Source organism: Phialemonium atrogriseum (assembly GCF_030411735.1).
Source record: "Phialemonium atrogriseum strain 8032-3 unplaced genomic scaffold QBC33scaffold_5, whole genome shotgun sequence".
NCBI classification, from domain to species: domain Eukaryota; kingdom Fungi; phylum Ascomycota; class Sordariomycetes; order Cephalothecales; family Cephalothecaceae; genus Phialemonium; species Phialemonium atrogriseum.
In genome coordinates, this window is record NW_026848142.1 from 835,841 (window position 1) to 855,211 (window position 19,371).

The 19,371-nt window shown below is 58.1% G+C and overlaps 4 protein-coding genes across 4 annotated transcripts; all 4 read right to left on the bottom strand.

Moving 5' to 3' along the window:
- Nucleotides 1-62: 62 nt before the first annotated feature.
- QBC33DRAFT_311020 (putative gliotoxin biosynthesis protein) lies at nucleotides 63-1,656 on the bottom strand. The gene has a single exon (XM_060423482.1). The coding sequence runs from the start codon at nucleotides 1,545-1,547 to the stop codon at nucleotides 267-269; it is 1,281 nt and encodes a 426-aa protein (XP_060286290.1). The 5' UTR covers nucleotides 1,548-1,656; the 3' UTR covers nucleotides 63-266.
- A 1,218-nt stretch (nucleotides 1,657-2,874) lies between these two features.
- On the bottom strand, nucleotides 2,875-5,807 carry QBC33DRAFT_310727 (putative ste ste20 ysk protein kinase). Its single transcript, XM_060423481.1, has 4 exons — nucleotides 5,619-5,807; nucleotides 5,529-5,559; nucleotides 5,144-5,460; nucleotides 2,875-5,082 (listed from the first exon to the last, which is right to left on the bottom strand). The coding sequence occupies exons 1-4, from the start codon at nucleotides 5,698-5,700 to the stop codon at nucleotides 3,245-3,247; spliced, it is 2,268 nt and encodes a 755-aa protein (XP_060286291.1). The 5' UTR covers nucleotides 5,701-5,807; the 3' UTR covers nucleotides 2,875-3,244.
- A 1,236-nt stretch (nucleotides 5,808-7,043) lies between these two features.
- On the bottom strand, nucleotides 7,044-9,278 carry QBC33DRAFT_311167 (UBX domain-containing protein 5). The gene is made up of 2 exons (XM_060423487.1): nucleotides 8,541-9,278; nucleotides 7,044-8,473 (listed from the first exon to the last, which is right to left on the bottom strand). The coding sequence occupies exons 1-2, from the start codon at nucleotides 9,124-9,126 to the stop codon at nucleotides 7,344-7,346; spliced, it is 1,716 nt and encodes a 571-aa protein (XP_060286292.1). The 5' UTR covers nucleotides 9,127-9,278; the 3' UTR covers nucleotides 7,044-7,343.
- Nucleotides 9,279-9,744: 466 nt separating this feature from the next.
- Nucleotides 9,745-15,731, bottom strand: QBC33DRAFT_311165 (ARM repeat-containing protein). The gene is made up of 3 exons (XM_060423486.1): nucleotides 15,314-15,731; nucleotides 15,188-15,234; nucleotides 9,745-15,132 (listed from the first exon to the last, which is right to left on the bottom strand). The coding sequence occupies exons 1-3, from the start codon at nucleotides 15,479-15,481 to the stop codon at nucleotides 9,792-9,794; spliced, it is 5,556 nt and encodes a 1,851-aa protein (XP_060286293.1). The 5' UTR covers nucleotides 15,482-15,731; the 3' UTR covers nucleotides 9,745-9,791.
- Nucleotides 15,732-19,371: the final 3,640 nt, after the last annotated feature.

The window sequence follows — 19,371 nt, forward strand, 5'->3', positions numbered from 1 at the left end:
TGGGTCGTGGCGTCATCATGAGAAGATGGTTAGGCAAATAATAATACGGCGACTCGAGTCAACAAGGGACGCGGGAGATGGGATAGAGAGGATGATACACGGCGCAATACAATTGATGCCTTTGCCAGACTCCAGTACCCCTATTCCCTCGACTTGGGTTCCTGCCCGGATATGCGTACATGGTATAGCCATCCATATATATACGGATACGGCCGCGGAAATTGCAGTCAAATGTAGACCTCGCTCCCCCAAAACAGCGTCTCTCCTCACTTGAGGTTCTCCTCATCATCGACAAGCCTAACCTCCCCACCCCGCCTCCACCACGGACTCCTACCACCCTTACCCCCCTCCACCGTCCTCTCCCCGTCCCCAAAAACATGCCTGAACACGCGATCATAGCTTATCCACACCAAATTAAACAGCACCGCCAGCACCATCCCATACCACGCAGGGATCTTCCCCTTATCGTCCGCAACCAGGCGACTCCCCCCAAATAGCACGACGAACGGCGGCGCCCAAGCGAGCCCAAACACCACCAGGCCGACGCGCTGCCGCACAGACGTCATCCGGTACGGCTGCAGCGCGGCCAGGTACGCGCGGTACTCGCCGGGCAGGTCGTGCTCGCGCGCCCCGTCGCGTATCAGGCCCAGGTACCGCGCCGACGGCTGCGCGTGGTCCGGGGCGGGGCGCCGGAGCGGCAGGAACAGCTTGCGCAGCCAGCCCGGGAGGTACCGCGGCGTCTGGGGGGACTCGGCCTCGTCCTCTTCCTTCTCGTCGTTGTCGTCGCCCGGCAGCGGCAGCCGAGGCGCGCAGAGCGTGTGCGCCAGGAAGGGCATGGGCGAGTCCGTCGGGCCCAGCGGTAGGCATGGGACTAGGATGTCGTGGTAGCTAGACCCGCCGCCTTCGGTGGCTAGGATGCGGGCGTAGTCGGCGCGGGTGACTTCGTATACGACGCCGATTAGGCCCTTGGTCCACACGGGGTCGCCGCGGTCGTTGCGCTCGATGTCTCCTTCTCCGTCTTCTTCGTATGTCGTTACCGTTGATGGTGTCTTGTCGGTGTCGGTGTCGGTGTCGGCGTCGGAGATGGGAGGCGTGGGTAGGTCGGGCAGATCGGGGAGGTCGGGGACGCCGGGCGGGGGCTTGGGAAGGGCGCGGGGCGCCGTGTTGGCGAAGCAGGGCTCCATGTAGGGAATGCCCGGCAGGTCAAAGGTCAGGCGCAGCGACGGCGCCGACACGTTGACCTTGCTCAGCGGGCGGATGCCGCGCTGGCCCTGGAACGTCTTGGCGCAGAGGTTGGACCCGTAGGCCAGGTAGAGCACCGTCTCGGCGGCCTCATGGTGGGCGCCGCGGTGCCGGACCGGCCGGGTTGGAAAGGGGGTCGGCGCGGCGTCTGGTTGGGTAAGCCGGGCGACGGGTGTCGGTGGTACGGGATGGACCGCTGTGTCGCTGGTAATGGCCTCTGAGATTGGTGTGGCTTCGACGTCGCAAAAGCGCTTGAAGATGGCGCGAGATGATCCCGGGTCAGGGGTGTCCTGTGGTTGGCCCATGATGACGAAAGTCGATCCAAATTCCCGCGACAGAGCAAGGCTGAGAGACTTGTGAGGAGCCTCGCTAGTCACGCAATACCCTACCTATATATGTGAAGGCTTTCTACCCCTGCCTCTGTCGATGAATATTTTACTTGGGTATTTCGAAATTGAAACGGTTCTTGACTCTCTGGACAGCCAGGTTCTGATCATCTGCTTAATAATTCGGACTCGCAATGTCACCGGATGTCGGAGTCGGCGCCAAAACGAGGCCGATGGGTGATGGATTGTGGGCCAATGATGCGTTCCAATTGGCTCCCGAGCTCAAATGTTTCCGGCTCCCAGCCCGACTCCCGAACCAGCCTGGAACGTCGCGTCAGTATAGGATTCTGGATGACGAAACTGGGAGCCTGGGGTTGAACGGGATTGGCAGGAGATGAGAGGAAGCTGATTCCATTGGCGGTGGTATTAGCCTCCTTTCTTTGCAGGCCGACACTTCTACCCCTGCATTTTTCTACCGCCTACCCCCACCGCGATCTAGGATGACCGTTCGAGGAGGACGTACTGGTAGGAGCCTGGAATCCTTTGACGTCTTACCAATCTGGCCGATGGGATGGGCAGGATGGGCAGGACAGATACACTCGACTTATACGGTGGAATATGCTCCTCCATAGCCAAGCTTCCCCGGGATAAGATAGTCTGTACGTAGAAAGCAGCGTCTCGATGACAGTTTGAGAAGACTCTAGAACTCCAGGCTCCATACGGCCCCTGGTAGAAATGCAAGAGGAACAGAGCCAGGCACGGTGTCTCCAATGCCATGAGATCTCTGTAACCAGAGATATTCCAGCTTTCATTGGTAAAGCCAGGTGAACTGAATTCCACCAAGACCGAATAGGAAACACATTGAAGGGAGATAGGTATATAGGGACCGGAAGCGTCAAACTCGGGCGCTTGGGCCGCCCAGTCGAGCTCACGCATCCCGTTGGTGAACTCGTTTCCCCGGACTCCGGTCACAGACTATTGGGTGACGGGAGAATGCGATGCTTTGATCACCCTCATCTCAACCACCTGGCTAATAGGGCGGCCGAAGCCTACGGATTCGACAGTCGGTGACTTGGCCTGTTCATCCCCTTCGCCACTGAGCTTCGACGTGTCGATCCGCCCACTTCCGTTTCTTTTCTATCCTTGCCCCCTCGGGCTCGAAGCCTCGGTTCTTTTCTTACTCGGTGGATAAGGTAGGTCGTCGCCCAGACAGCTTGAGCAGCCTCCGGCGTAGATCAGCGAGCCCACAGGAGTTCAGTCGCAAGTGACAGCAAATAGTTCATTGTGTACCGATACTATCTAAGCCAGGCATCCTTCGGGCATAGCAAAGCGACCATCTAGGTCGACCCGAAGCATCCAGCGGTGACACGACAAAAAGCCAGAAACAGGACAGACAGGTCGTTCAACCGCCATCGCATGTCCGCCGGCGTCGGAACCCAACGCCACGACCACACAGCACGATCCCCTCGCGATAACAGCCCCTTCATCCGGCCATCCGGCCAGGACAGAGCCATCGACAAAACCATCCCCAACGCCAGGCATCGCAGCCATAACCAGTCGCAAAATCTACCTACCACAACGCGATCCATCCCCCCCAGCCGTCATTCATTCATTGACTCGTTCCCTGCCGCCGTCCCACCCGAACAAGGGCACAGCAACCACTCCCTCACTCACCCCTACCCCTCCTCCTCATCCAAAGGCTCAACCCTGACCAAAATCTCCTCCAACAACCCCTCCAAAAACGTCCCGACGTCCCTCCCCATCCCCACCGGCTCCGCCTTGTCAAAGTGGTCAATCTCCTTGCACACGTGCGCGAGCTTGTACACCAGCTTCCGCACCTTCTCGTGCGCCGCCTCGGCCCGCTGCTGCCTGGGCGTCATCACCGTCTCCTGCTGCTGCTGCTGGTCACCAGCCGTACTCCGCGAGTGGTGGTGATGGTGCGCCTGCTGCAGCCGGATCTGCCTCCTCTTGAGCGCCTCCTCCAGCGCCGGGAAGATGACGTCGTTGAGCGCGTCGAGCTCGCCGTCCGGGTTGGGCGGCGCCTGCGAGGGGAAGGAGAGAGGCCCAGGGGCGGCGGTGGTGGTGGTGCCGTTGCCGGCTGGGGAGGGGGAGGGAGACGGAGCTGCTTCTTCCGCTGCTGCAGTTTCTGCTGGGGAGGTGGGATCGGTGGCGGGATAGGGGTTGCGTCGTGATGCGGAGTATGGGTCCGGCCGGGGGAGTTCCTTGGATGGGAGGGGGTGGTGGTGGGGCATTTTGCTGGTGGGCCCGAAGGGTTGGTTGCTGGGCTGTTGGGGATATTGCGGCTGGAAGAGCTGTTCCCGGGATGGCTGCTGATGGAGAGCCTGCTGCGAGGTCCTGGTCTGCAACATCGGGTTCGGCGTGACCTGGCCTCCCCGGAACGGTGGAATCTCCGGGAGTGTCAACGGGCCCGCCTGCGAGCCCGGCCTTGCCTGCTGAGGCACGTGCTGCTGTGGTACACCCCTTGTCGCCTGCTGTGGGCGGCTCGTCTGGATGACTGGGCCGAGGTGCATGACGCCCATGTCTCTCTGGAGCTGCTCCTGCAACACGCGGTCATAATCTGGCGAGTTCCCCACAGCGCTGACCGGGAGAGGGGCCAACTGCTTGGTCATCGACGCCCGAGGGGTCTCCGGCTCGCGGAGCAATGTCTTTGCCGGAGACGACGGCAGAGTAGCCTTGCAGGGCGACGATGGCACCAACGACGGTGCGGCAATGGGCTTTCTCTGCGGCGACACCTGTCTCGACGTCCCCAGCGCCCCGCCCGAGGCCTTGAGGGTATCCCGCGCATCGCCCGCGAGCTTCGTCGGGCTGGCCTCCCTCCTCCGCTCGCCGTAGTCGTCGGAGCTCTCCAGCGTCCTGGCCGAGCGCGCGTTGGTCGCCGACCCGTCCATGGCGCCGAGCAAGCCGGGCCTGTGCACGAAGCCGCCGCGGTCGCCGACGAGGCGCACGGTGCCAAAGTCCCACATGTCCTCGTTGACGGCCTTGGCGTTCTCGTCGTCGTGGCCCTCGCCCCCGTCGAAGTTGTCGTCGTCGTCGTCGCTCTTGTGCGTCGCGCTCCAGCGGCTGTGCCGCTCGATCAGCTCCGTAAGGTACGTGGTCTTCTTGGCGCGGCGGATGAAGGTGTGCTTGAGCAGGTCCCGCGCGGCCGGCCGCTCCCTCGGGTCGCGCTGCAGGCACAGCTCGACAAAGTCCTTGAAGGCCTTGGTGAAGTTGCCCTCCAGCCGGGGCGGCGGGTTCTTGGGGATGAGGAACAGCACCTTCATCGGGTGGATGTCGGCGTAGGGCGGCTCGCCGTTGGCGAGCTCCAGGGCCGTGATGCCGAGTGACCAGATGTCCGCCTTGTGGTCGTAGCCGCTCTGCTTGATCACCTCGGGGGCCATCCAGAAGGGCGTGCCCACGAAGGTGTTTTTCTTCGTCATGGTGGCGGACAGCTGGCCCGAAACGCCAAAGTCCGCAAGCTTGACCTGGCCGTTGGCGGAGAGGAGGACATTCGCAGCTAGACAGACCGCATTAGAATCTATCTCTCCCCCACAGAGAGCACGCCCCAGCGAACCTACCTTTGACGTCCCGGTGTAGCTTCTTGTCCGAGTGCAAGTAGTCCAACCCCAGCAGCAGCTCGCGCACAATGATGGCGATGTAATCCTCCCCAATGAGTCCCGGCTTCATGAGGTCGGCGCAGCTGCCGCCGGAGCAGAACTCCATGACGATCCATAGCTCCGCGCCCTTGGCATACGAGCCGTAGTATTTCGTGACGAACGGCGACTGGAGCTCGGAGAGGATAGCAATCTCCTGGATGATGTCCTCAACCTCGTCCTCGGCGTTCTCGATGTCGATTATCTTGATCGCTACGGCGTGCCCGGTCCGCTTGTCGACCCTGGGTGTTGGTTGTCACGGGTTAACTTGGCTGCCGCAGCTGAGGGAGCTCGACGCAGAGAGACATACCCCTTGTAGACCTTGCCGAAACTGCCTCCACCTGCGATTGCTCCGTGTCAGCGCAGTCCCCAGGACGCCGTAACGTAGCGAGTAACGAACCAATGCAATATTCCTTGGTGTAGAGCAGCTCTGGGTCCAGCGAGCCCTGGGAGTCGTCATGGTCTCTGTTCCTGTCCGCCATGTTTCACGCCACTACGGATGTCGAGGACGATTCCGTGCCGAACGCTTGGAGTACTAAAATGAGGGCTGAGCAACAGCGTTCCTTGGCCTTCGTTGCTTGTAGAGCGAGGGGGGAGGGGGAGGGGCACGAGGAGCTCCGAGATTCGTTCTGGTCAAGGGTTTTCGCACACCGCTGACGAAGAATCTGAGATCGAGGCCAGGGCAGGTGTCGTCGGGCTAGAGCCAGGGAGAGAGCCGGTTGGAATGTTTCGGGAGTGGGAGGGAGGGTAATGAAGGCCGAGGAATTCGTGAGGCTCTGTGGAAGAATACTGAATGGTGGGTGACGATATGTAGCAGGTACCAGATACCAGCAGCACAACCAGTGTGGGTGTCAACGACAGCAGGCCGATAACGATACAGAAAAAACAATACGGCGGGATGCACAGGAAGGTGGGCCGTCGGATTTGTTATTGTTTGAATTGTTCTGGATTGGAGGGCGGTCGGTATGCCGGCCGTGATCCTCCGGCGGATCCCAATTGCTGCCCGCTGGGGAATGGGAACCGCTTCCCAAAGTTCCAGGTTGTGTTGTTTATCGGTCGGCACGAGCTGACAACCCCTGCGATAGCGAAAGTCAGGGAGGCACCACAGCGGGGTAAACTGGCCGAATGAGTGGGGATTCAGATCTTAAAACATATCTCCCAATGTCACAGCAGTACTTTTCTGGGGCACGGAGCTATTCAATGTTTTCTTCAGAGACCATTTACTATGTTCCATTACCGCCCTCTAGCAATCTACACTTACTCAATTCCGCGGCATTGCTTGACAAGCGAGAGGGAAAATATGGTAATCAAAACATAAAGAAACAGAAAAAAAAAGACGCATCCGTGCCTTCGCCTCGAAAAAAAAAACGCGGTGCCGCGCCGACCCAGCAACCGACGCCAAATCCAGGAACGGTTTCATGATTCGCGGGACACGGCGCCATTGATTGGCTGGCAGGCCCCCGGTCTCCATGGGCGGGCCCAATTAAGCCCTGGCCATTCGCGTCAGTGCTCTGGATGGGGATGACGAAAAGGAAGAGGTGTATGTGAAGGGAGACGGACCCCCTTGATTGGACTTGCTGTTGCCACGGGAGCAATCTGGTAAAATCCAACCTCTTGTCATTTCACCCTCACGCATGTGTTGGCCATCACGTTGACGAATACCAATACTTTCCTTGTGTGACCTAGCCGGCCACGGCCATGCAGCCTCAGGGATGTAAATGCTCCTCCTCTCTGACTTGCTCGCCACTATCTATCTATCTATCTATGTAAGGTAGACATACACACCTAGACCAACCCATACCCGAGAATGGAGACTGAGACCATCCATCCTCATTCGCCCCACCAAAAATGCCTCGCATCTCCGGCCCATCGGGGTCAAGGAGAGAGCGCAAGAAAGCCGGGCCCCTGCGGTAGCCAGTAGGTAGCCAGTAGGTAGCCATGCAAAGCTGGTCCCGCCACGATGGCCCTCGTGGATGTGATTCCCCCCCAACGCCGCTCTATTATCATGAACCCCTTTTCCGCAGACAGCAAAATCCATCTCTCTCGGTGTAGCAAAGACGCACAAAAACAGCAAGGTGAGATGATGAACCCCCATGCTCACATGGCGCGGTCGGGCAGCGGGCGCTCACTCCTCAATAAACTCGATCATGACGGTGCCCTGCTTCAGCCCCGCCTCGGCGATGGTCTTGTCCAGGTCCTGGATGAGGTCCCGCCCCTGCGGCATGACCTTGAGCTCGAACTCGACGCCCTCCCGGCCCTCCAGCGGCGCCGCCTTGAGCCACTCGTAGACGCGCGAGACCGTGTCGTCCAGCCCGAACCGCCGGATGACCCTACCCGTCGGGTGGCGGAACTGGATCCGCGTAGTCGTGGCCGGGTCGTTGGTCTCTGGCTCGGCGTGCGGCCGATCGCTGGGAATCCTGGAAAATGCCGACTGCTGCTGCTGCTGCTGCGTGGTACTGGACTCGCCCGGCACCGGCGCCGGCGACTCCGGCTCGGCCCGACCCTTGCCCTTGTCGCCCGACAGGTCCCCGACCGACTTTGTGAGCGCGTCCGGGTCGTACACGCTCGGCTTTGAGCTGCTGCCGCTGCCGCTGCCGCCGCTCGACTCGAGGCTGTTCTGCATGGCCATCTGGAGCATCTCCTCCTCCGTCATGCGGTCCACGTCCACGGGCCGCTCGGGCCGCTTCGCCTTGACCACCGGGTTCTTGCTGTGCGCCTCGAGGCTGTACCGGTCCAGGAACTCGGCCAGCTCGGCGTGGAAGTCGAGAGCCGTCGGGAAAGGGAGACCGGTCCACACCTTGACCTGCTCACCGGTGCGCGGGTCCACGATACTAACGTGGGGGTAGTTGTCCTGGTTCTCATGCGTCCGGTTCGGCAGGTAGAAGGTGATGTACTGGGCTGCGCGCGGGTCGTCCTTTGAGTACTGCAGGAAGATGAAGTTCTCCTTGACGAGCTGCTGGATGGCGTCGTCCTTCCAGATGTCGCGGTTCAGCGCTTGGCAGTTGAAGTTGGTCACGTCCTGTAGGTTGACCAAGATCCATTTCTTTTCCTGCTTGCCTTCATCACGGGCGTGGTCCCATGGAAAGTGCGACATCAGTTCGTAGGGTGGTCGGAATAGCTCGGCGAGGCGCTGGGCTCTACTGCTCTGTCCCGAGCCGCTGGCCGGGCCGCCGACCGGGCCTGGTGCCGGAGGTTGGATCGTAGAAGGGTCCTCCCATATTGATTGTGCGAAGGGGTTACGTGAGCGACCTAGAGCTGTAGAAGAAAATTTAGTCAGAGATGAATCCAGACCGCCGGCCAAGTTTGAATCGGGGAAACTCACGACCCTGATGTCGGCGTCTGAGCTGCTCCTGAATCGCCGCGTTGACATCATCCATGTCCTCACCCACGCCCCAGTCCCCGCTAGGGGCCACCAGCGTCTCCGTGGTCCGGGCCATAGGCGCCCTGATACCCTCCTCGTCCACGTCCTGGCCCTGATACAGCTCCTCCTGCAGTCTTTTGGCCATGGCGGCATCTTCCTCCTCCTGTGCCGTCTGCGCTACTGCCGCCGCGCTCTCCGCGCTCGCGTCTATGTCCATCGCGCTGCTGCTGCTGCCGCCGAGGACCGGGACGTCTTGATCGTCACCATCGTCGTCGCTGTCGATGTGGATGACCCCGCTGGCGTCCTCGCGGCCCACCGTCGGGCGGGTGGCGTGCGGGACCGCGGGTGGCGACCGGCTGCTGCCCGAGGGCGCCGCCCCCGCCGCCGATGCGGAGGCGGGGTTGCTTAGGTTCCGCTGGAGCTCCTCGTCGCTGAACCACAGCTGGATGGCCTGCCCCAGGTCGCCGGCGCACATCTCGAGGACCTGGTGGGCGGCGTCCTCGCTGGCGCCAGTAATGCCCACGAAGTTGGCGAGAACGTCGTCCATTTTATCCCTTGTTTTTTGTGTCTTGATTTCGTGGCTGGTTTCTGGGAGCGAGATGGAGATATGTAATGGGTCGGAGTGTCGAGAATAAGTGCCGAGATCGGAACGTTAACACCCCAGTCTCGGTGAAAGACGACTTCGTTAGGTTTGGGTGCCCGATATCGATATCCCAGCCGGTGGGGGCGAAGTGGGATAACCGTGTTGGTTGGGCGAAGAGTGAGACAACACAAACAAGGGGCGGGAGAGGTGATTGGGATGTCCTTCGGTATTTGTACCTGCCGATGGTTTGTTGTTGGGGACGAGGAAAATGGGAAGAGTAGGCAAGCACGGCAGACACGAGGAAGATGGAGAGCCCGGTGCAAGGCGGCTACTTGTGACGCAAGAGTGCGGATCATCAATATGCGATTATCCGTCCACGGGTCGGCGCACGGACCATGTGAGGCACTTGCTCTGTCTGCCAGGCGACAACAACTGGGTGGGAACTGACCCGAGAGTTGGCGAACCAGTTGTAAATCGCGTATTACTCAAGCACATCATAGCAGCCTATATGCTTGTCTGGATGGTTTGCATTTGACTAAGCTTCAAGTTGGATCTTTGAGCGACCTGGCTCTCGGAAAATAGTCATCTACCGAGTCATCTATCTATCTCAACACCTAATTTGTTCCTGGCTATAAGAGCCCGAGACACGATCGCCACTTCTCCTGAACGTCCAACGATCTCTCGACCTTCCCAGCGCTTTCTATCCCGCCTTTCAGCTCATCCACAAGCGCCTGGCCCTCGCCATCACCCATAGATGTGCCATTCAACTTGCCCTGCTTCTTCCAGAGCTGCACCACGGCTGTAACAGCCTTTGTCCTAGCAAGTCTCTGCTCCTCCGTCCCGTGGTCCGTCTTGTCCAGATCCAGCGTCGCGAAGAACCACCTCAAGACCGGCAGCCTCACAACGCTAGGCTTCTCGCACTTCGCAGCCTCGTCCATGAGGTTCGCCACACAGCCATACCAGAAGACGCGGCGGACGTCGTCGAACCGCGGCTTCGAGAGCAAGGGGCTGGCGATGGTGGCATCCGACAGTGCCTTCTGCTCGAGAGTCGCCACGATCTTCTCGAGCTCCGCGAACGGGCCGTCACGCATATCGCCGCGGTTGTAGCCCTTGGCGATGGCTTGGATTGCCGCCCAGGCCGTCTTGCTCTGCAGATCCATGCCGCCCGCGCTGGTCCCCTGGCCCGGCTTGTCGACATCCATGGCCTCTTCGTCTTTAGCTTCCTCAAGATAAGGACCCACGATGGAGTAGATATCCTCAAGCATGTGCAGATCCTCTCGCGCGGCGGCAAACCTCCACAGACATTTGAACGCGTGGGGCCGGTACTCGTCGTTGTTGCGCTTCGCCTCGCGGATGGCGATCTTCTTGAGCTGGTCGCCGAACTGCGTGTTGTCCGCCCACATCGCCTTGCCCTTGCTGACAAAGTCTGGGAAGGCGTCGAGCAGCTTGTGCTTGTCGGGGAACGTTTTGAGAACGAGGGACTTGTCGAACACGGGCCAGATGGCCTTGAGATGTTCGACGTTGACTTGCCCGCTGAGGTCGCTGGCCCCGGTCACGGAGGCGACCAGCGACGCTGTGGTAAGGGCGCCGGCATGCTTCAGCGCCCACTGTGCGGTATCCAGACTCCTCTGGACGAGGCTCACGATTTCGGGGATATATCTCGTCACGGTAAGACTACTGCCTGCATGTTTGTTCCACACCTCTTCCGACTCTTTCTGCACATAGTCGTCCGTGTCATGCTTGGCCAGGAAAGCAAACGGCAAGAGCAAGCCCTCCAACGCGTTGAAATGGTCTGGCGAGATCTTGGAGAGTGCGAGTACAGCGTCGGCGACCTTCTGGCGGCGACCCTCGTCCTCCGATTTGAGATATAAGTTGATGAGCTGCTCCGCAAAGCGGATTCCCGCTTCGTCGGGGACCACGCGGACGATATAAGCCGCAGCACGAGCATATCCCTGGCTGACTTCGTCGTTGCGATCGAGAGCTTGCTTCTCCACCAGTTGCAGGAACCGCGCGGCGTAGGGCTGGAAGTCCCTCCCGTGCCTCGTCGCCAGCGTGCCCAGGACACGGCCGCAGCCGATCTTTGTGGGCATCCCAACGGCCGATTTGATGGTGCCCTCCAGCCCTGGCGCAAGATCGACTAATACGTCGCGGTCAACGCTGCGGAGGCAGTTCTCGATAGCTTCGGATATGGGGCTCTGCGACACCATTGCGCTTCGCAGCTTGTCGATCTTCTCGCGGCTGTCTTCGCCGGCGCGGAGGTAATGGTAGTTGATGGCATCCGGTTCGATGGTGCTGAGTAGCCCGAGAAGGTGTGGTATCATAGTAGCAATGTATGGCTTCAAGGACTTGCCTCCACTCTTCGATATCTTCATAATGGTGATGGTGGCAAAGAGCTTGACATCCTCGACCCCGCTCTCAATGCCCTTGTCGGAGAGCAAGAAAGGCAGCGCCTCGTTCATCATCGCCGTGGCGGATGCAGTAGAGCTCGATTCTTCCAGTTGCCGCACAAGGGTGTTGGAAAGCGCAACGCAGAGACGCAAAGCAGCTGCGCGAACTGTCGACTTGACATCATCTAGCACCTTCAGAGCCGCCGTCCAGATATCTTTATAGTACATCTCGTACTTTTGGAACGGCCTCCCTTGGATCAAGTCGGAGATTGCTGCGCAGCTAGCCTCCCTAACTCTCCATTCCTTGCCCAGGATGCTCTTCAGTAGGTCCTTCATGATTGCATCAAAGTGAGTCTCCAGGACCGCATTAGAGTCCTTGACGAGTGCCTTCCAGATGTCATCCATGGATTTTTGCACGGCCTGGTTCGGATCGAAGCGGTAACGGAAGAGTTTGGGGTACAGCTTTGGGTCAATCTCCGATTCGGAGAGGATGCTACTCAGGCCAAATCGCCCAAAGGCAGATCGAGTGGACCAAGTGGCGGCATTGTTTGCGAGAGACATGAACTTGTAGACCAAGCTCTGGTCGCCCACTTCGTTCGCGAGGCTGACAATGTCTTTGTATGAGGTGATGGACTTGCCCCCTCCGGTTGGAAGGGCGCCGGCCGCGAAGAGCTCCGTTTCATCGTCAACCTTGAGCTGTGGGCCGGAACCAGTAAACGATGCCACAAGATCTCGCACCAGGCTATCCCTGAGCGAAGGGTCGCCTTTGTCGTACACGAGTGCGAGACCCCTGGAGGCAGTCTCTTGGACCAGTTCGTCTCTGGCGCTGAGTAGCCTCATGAAGGCAACCTGGCATTCCCTCAGCCTCTGCTGCACCTCTTCCAGATGCGAGCAGTGCTGAATGATGCAGAAAAGCCAGATCCCCGATGCCTTCAGAAGCGACGGCTTCGTCGATTTGCAATCCGTAAGAATCTTCTCAAGAACCTGGCTAATTCTCGCCGATCGCTTCGGAAGCCGGTAGCTCGTATCAGTTGACTGGACATCCAAGGTAAGCTGGACGACCTCAGCATCCCAGCGGGCAACGGCCGCTGTAATGGCTTCTCCGACGGCAAAGTGGATCTCAGCTTGTTTGATCTCGTGCAGCTCGTACAACTTCTTCAGGATGAGATCGATAACATCGACTTTCTGGTTCCCCGCCGCATCGTCTGGGTATGCCATGGCGAGCCTGCCGAGGGCCGTGATTGCCTTTTCGTTGCCCTTCTTTGCCCAAGTAGTAAGAGGTTCGATAAATTCTCGCTGGACGAGGGGAATCCCATCCTCGTGCTCTGGTATCGCAAACCCAGGGATGCCAGCAGTCCAAAGCTGAGAAAAGGCTTCGAAGACAGCTTCTTGGACGGACACGGTAGCGGAAGACACATCTTGGAGCGTTGGGAATGATTGTCCAAGGTAACCGTCAATCGCCGAGGCAGTCGATATCGAATAGTAGACTAGTCTGGAGAGAAGATGGGCCAAGGCGACAAATGCTCCCTCAACGGCATTGAGCTCGGATCCGATTGCGGTCTTCAGGTCCTTGGTAGTTTCGAGGAGAGACGTTTTCGACTGCTCGGTCGAATTGGCGGGGTGAGCAGCAAGAATTCCGTATGCCTTGGCGCCCAGTGCGCGGATCTCCCTCTTGTTTGACTTTACCAATGGTAAGAGCTCTCTCGATCGTGGCGCGAGATTGGCCAGGGTAGCCATTGGAGCAAATGAGGCCAGTTCAACGAATGTTCGGGCGCATTTTTCGACAATGCTGGTATCTTCCTTGATCATCCCCTCGAAGGCAGCCGCTAGGAGGTAAAGGAGCTCTTCTCCTTGGGCTTCGTCCGAAGCTAGGTAGTTCCGGATGGTCTCTCTAGTCTTCTTGTCCAACTGGACAAGGGCTTCCAGCTGCCTCTCCCAGCCTGGCTCAAACTTGAAGTCTTTCAAGGCCGTTAAGAACAGGATGCGCTTGCAGTAATCCACTGCTACGGGGAAGGCGAGAAATGCCTCGCCAGGGAAGTTGATGAAGACTGAAAGCCCATCAACATCCATACTGCCCCCGGTCGCCCACTCCGCGGAATTCACATATGAGATCGGCTCCCGAAAGAACTTCTGGGCCATGACGTTCCAGGCCGGCAAGGTCCGAGACCTGTCGCTGTCCACGTAATAGGTCCAGGGGTCGAGACCTTTCTGGCCTTCCTCCACCACCTCGTTGCGTTCATCGCGGCGACCCGCGACTGCGAGGACGTCAATCCACCTTGCATAAACATCTGAGAATGGAAGAACGGCGTTTGCCCACTTGGTTGCGGCATGCCTGGCGCTGCGAACTGCGTCACCCTCGATATCCATTGTCATGTAGGTGAGAAGGATCGCAGTCAAGCTGTTCCTGACGGTATCGGTGAGTGGAAGCTCAAAGACGGACGTAAACCCAGACAGAGCTCCATCGATGTTGACCACAACGTCGGGAACGGGATCCCCGACCAGTGACCGAAACAGCCACCCAAGCAGAGAGAGTGCGGCAGGGGCGGGCATGGAGATGCCCTTTGCGAGGGTCCCGATGGTTTCGTATGCCTGCGAACGTCGCGCGACATCGTCGGTGGACTGCCTCAAAGGCTTTGGCCACCCTTGGCTGATGATGAAGTCCCTAAGCAAGTCGATGAGTGACCGCCCGGTTGCACTGAACCCTTCCTTCTTGGACCCCACCCGGGCCACCCAGTTAATGAACTCGAAAAGTGCCTTGTGGATCTTGGTTGCCTCAAGCCCAATGCTTGCCCGGCCGGCAGCAGCTAGCTGAGACTCGAGCTCAGGAGTTTGGACAACGTTTTGATGGAAGAGGTCGATGATTTCTTTTCCGAACGTGCTCGCAACCTGGGATTTGCTCAACAGGCCTAGGATACGGATCCTGTAGGGGGCCGGAAGCGTGGAATGTGCCTCGAACAGGCTCTTCACCAAATCTGCATCTTCCAAAGAAACAGTGGTCCGCTTCAACATGTCGTCCCCAATGCTCGCAACGCGAGAGTCGGAATGCGCCGATGCATACAGTGCGGGGATGAAGCGTTCCTTGTCCGTAAACGCGGCACTCGCAAGCAAGTTGACAGCTTTGATGCGTATCTCCGGCAAGCTCAGTCCTCCATTTGCCGGATTCCACGTGTCGGGCTTCGAAAGGGTAAGGAAAGAGATATCCGCCTCGTTCAAGCCAGGAGACATCTCTGGCCGCGCGGAAGCCGGGCGGAGGAGCAGCAGTTTACCAAGCCACCCTGCGACAAATCTAGCATCCTTCTCGTCTCCGAGGCCCAGGTCCTCCCGGAAGGTGGCATCTTCTTTGTCTCCCCTGGGGGGGATGCGTAGGTCTGGGAGAAGGCGGAGCAGAACATTGAAGAGGTTAGCAGTTCCGGTACCCAGGTCATTGCCGATGCCACGGATGGCTTTGGAAACCAGGCCCCGCCTTTCGGCTGGCTCCAGTCTCCCGACACTATGCTGGATGAAAACGAGGTCAAAATGCTTGACGAGAGGAGAGGTGGCAGCCTTGTATTGATCCAGCAAAGCGGCAACAGGGAGAACAACGCTGGGCACCGTGGTCAGCGAGCCGCACATCATAAGCGTGGGCGAGCATGGCTTACCCCGGAGGATTAATAAATATGTTCAGTCTCTGGCATATGCCGATGATCTATGGAGATATTGGTGAGCTTGAGGGGCTGGGAAGGACTGACGGCGTCACCATCGGGGAGCGGGGTTGGGCAGCAGACCTTGTTGCGGACAGAGGCATGTTCGCTCCCTGCCTTCAGCAGCAGGGGTGGAAGATAAGTCTTGAGTAGCTGTTGCAGCTTCTCCTCATTGTTGGAAACACCAAGAATGCGGAAGTCAACCTTCTCAACCAGGTCGAGCTCCCTCTGCTCGGTGGGGGGGTTTGCCATGTGGGGATACGCAAACTGGCTTCATACAGAGGGCACGACGGACGAAGAGAGAAGCAGGCAGCGCAGCACGTATCTAGGAATGAGGCAGCTATCGAGATTTTATCATTGTTGCCGTGGCGAGGAGGCCATCGTAAGCCGTCTTTGCCTGCTGAATTCAGACAGCAGTCCTGCCCACGCACACCGATCACCCTCCGGATCCCAACTGATGATTCAGCAGATGAAACGCATGGAATTGCTTGGCAACCTAACCCGTTTCGGGTGTTAGCGGCCCGACAGTCTACAGATAATGGGGTCGTATCGGTCGTATTGTAGCCCAATTTACGCTGGCAGCTGGAAAAGGAACTCGTTTCTCTGTGGGGTTTCAATACCATCACTTGCAGCCATGCCATCGCTGGGTCTCACCTGAATGGCCAACAGTTGTGGAGAGATCGCATCGAACCGAAATACGAGATGTGCTCCTGCCTGTTGGTGGGATCAAACCACAGCTGGCTGTCTACTGTACCCCATCCCAACACTCGTGTTTCTGTGGAAGGAGAAGCACACTCAGCGAAATGCTCCACGGAATAACTAGGCAATCACTCCTGGCCACCAACCCGGGGCCCGGGTAACCATCGCGAGGATAGTCACTGCGCAGTGGCGATCTAGGGGAACCCATAGAATGCATCGGGCGTCCCGGCGGAGCTGTGTGAGGCGTCTAAAGAGCACGAGGAATAGACAGGGACTCCGACGCAGGCCCGGCCATTACCGGAGGGCTTGAGGAGATAGCAAAGCATCATCACGAGAGAAGGAGACCATGCGAGATCATAAGAACACGATCCAACGTCCATGACTTCGTCGTGTTTCCAACACTCTCTTTCCCTGGATTCATCTCTCGACCCCGTATCTTCTGAGTGCCAGTAAGTCCTGTTGTCTTCCTCCGTTGCCCTGTTCGGTCGTTTGGACAACCGTGTCATTACCAGGCACGCCTCTAGGCCATGCAATCGGGAACCGCCATGAGATCCTCCGGGGCCGACCCCCAAGGTGCTCAAAACTGACCCCACGTGGCAAACGGTGTCGATGTGCATCGGTTAGATGGTTTTCATGAGCTTTCGCTGCCTGTCTCCCAATTAATCCCAATCCAGGTGCTGCGCAGGCCCGGCGGGATGATGACTGACCGGCGGCACAATACGCAAGGCGAAATGAGAAAAATAAAAAGGGAAGGGAACGAAACGACGAAATTCTCCGATGGATCTCGTTGCCGCCGTCCCGGCTGATCAGCAAGTGGACACGGTAAAGGCTTCCAGAAGCCCAGATGCCGGAAATACCAGTCCCTGACCGGTTCCCGCCGCCTGTACTGCGTGACCGGGGGAACCACAGCCACTTGCGATGGGGATCCAATCGCTCTGTTTCTGTACCTGCGTCTCCTATAATTAAACGACGTGCCACTGGGCCGATGTTTCAAGTTGCGGCGGGAGCAGTCTTGACGGCTGGAAACTCGGGACCATTGAAACTTCGGGTCCCCCGAATATTCAGCCTATTTGGCGGGAGAGGAGCTGACGGAGGATCATATGGCGGGGGTCTTATGCGATCTTATCGACGAGACCTGGGCCATAGCATAGGTGGGTGGAGAGCAACTCGCCAAATCCTCCATTTTGGAGGCTGATGAAGTGTCAAAGTGTCACCACTCTCCGGTCGCGACATCTTAGCCGTCGACAAACATCCGCCTGCAGTGTCCCCCCTTTCGGCCGAATGGCGGGCCCCAGACGGGCGGATGTGTGCATGCCTGATTGGGATTCCTCTCCTCCTGTGCTGTACCGGTGTAATAGAGGCAGAGTCGTTGGCTTGAAACTGTAGCTTTCCAGTGATTGGTAACTCCAAAGGCCGAGTAGTGATCGTCTGCACAGAGATAAATTAGGTATGAAGTCGGTGATTTGGGGGGAGGGGCATTCAATTGAGGCGATCTAGCTTGGTAGCTGAGCGTCTAATATAACGCAATAGTTGTCCTCACTCGCCAAGGAATGACAAAAGTTCGATACCAGTCCAACGGGTCGTCCTCCCGCGCTGTCTGACGGAACCTACCTTACCTGGATGGGGGGCGGGCGGGACGGAACAACGTCTCCCCAAACCGCTTTACCTAGGTACCCGACACGAGTGTCTTGAGGTATGATCTAATGCACCATGACTTGAGGCGGTGCCGGAGAATTTCTGCGTCTAGTCAAGTAGAAGGGGTGGAACGCTACTGCAACGGACCCAGCCAAATGCCAGGTGACCATGGCAGCATGCAGGCATCACGATGACCTTGCGACCGCAATCACAGTCATCGCGGGACCAGGAGGCGGGGAGATCTGTTGGCGCAGGCTGTATGCGGAGCGACCGGAATCTACCTCGTGAATGCCCGGTGATGTCACCGCCGAGCTCAACAGATTTTAAATAGGTGACTTGCGGTAGACCATAGACCACCACAAGTTATTCTGTTCAGAACCGAAATCCGATACCGCCGGGCTAGAGCAGATCTTTTGCGGACCATCGGTAGGGCCATCCGTCCACTGGGCCCTCTTCCATTTGCAATCAAGTCCACTAGCACCTTGGTAAATCCAGCATATTGGCCAACAATATGGAGGTGGCAAGGGGTTCTTATCTGAGATGTACGACTAGGAAGCTTGTTGACGTTTTTGTTGTTGTTCCAGCGGAAGGGGGATCGACGACACAATGGTGAACTTCGGCTGGGGGGGGTTACAGTAGCTGGCCATGACAGCAGGGGCATATGCTCCCGATCGCGATCTTAGTTCCGGACACAATGCGCGTCAGAGGAACGGGAGAAGCTTTGGCTGACGCGATGCCACCCATTTTTGAGCACCCGAAAAAAGGAAGTACCAGTGATAGAGGCACCCCGCAAGTGTACATGTACATGTACTTGTGCCTTCCAAGGAGTTCTAGCGGGGCCTGCTTGACTCGTACGGATCCGAATTGACCGGATGCGGGTGAACTGGGAAACTAGGGCAGACGCTGTGCAAAAACGAAAAGTTATGCGGCACTAAGACCGTAATAATATGGCGATATACTCGCCGACTCTGATGCCTCCATCAACCTACCTTCGCCTACGGATGCATTCCGCGCCACGAGTTTGATGGTGTTGAACATGGGAATGTTTGGTTTGCCAACATGGCAGGGTCTGAGCGCTCGTAACCGTGGGTGGAACAGGGGTTCTGTCGATCCATGCGTTTTCTGGAGGCTTCGAAGTTCCTGCTGAAAGGAAGACACCACATCGAAACTCTGTGATGAGATGAGGTGGTTTCAGTTGCCAAGTAAGGTACTATACACACATACTCTGGTGCGGCTGATGATGGCGTCCGGCCGATGGGCCATTGATTCGCTCGGAACCAACACAGAGGAGTCACCTTCCTTCCTTGCATTATACAGAGTACACGCAGGGCGGATATCTTTGGTCATGAGGGACGCTAGTATCAACTACGCAAGCTGAAAGGGCTCCGGCGCTGCGGAACGAGGCTTGGGACAAAATGGAGCAGGACGGCAATACCTAAGGTAGGTAAGGTAAGGGCCCTGTACCTAGTGCAATGAGACCGCGACACGGCACGACTCGGACCGTACAGGTTAGCATGAAGAAAAAGGAACTCGATCCCACATCAACCAAGCCCGCCCAAGCCTATTATTGATCGATGATGCCTGATGGGAGCTGTCGTCGCCAGTGGCTCGGAAAAGTGCACAAATGAGCAGGCAAGGAGGCAGAGACGTGTCGCTCAAATTGGAACCCGAGCTTGCCCAGCGAACGGATCAAATTGCAATGGTTCCAGAAGGCCCAGAATATTAAGCGACCGGGGTTACGTGCACCACAGGCATCTCAGATCATGAGATGAGCCGACCGTGGGCCGTGGCTACAGCCGAGCTTGCTA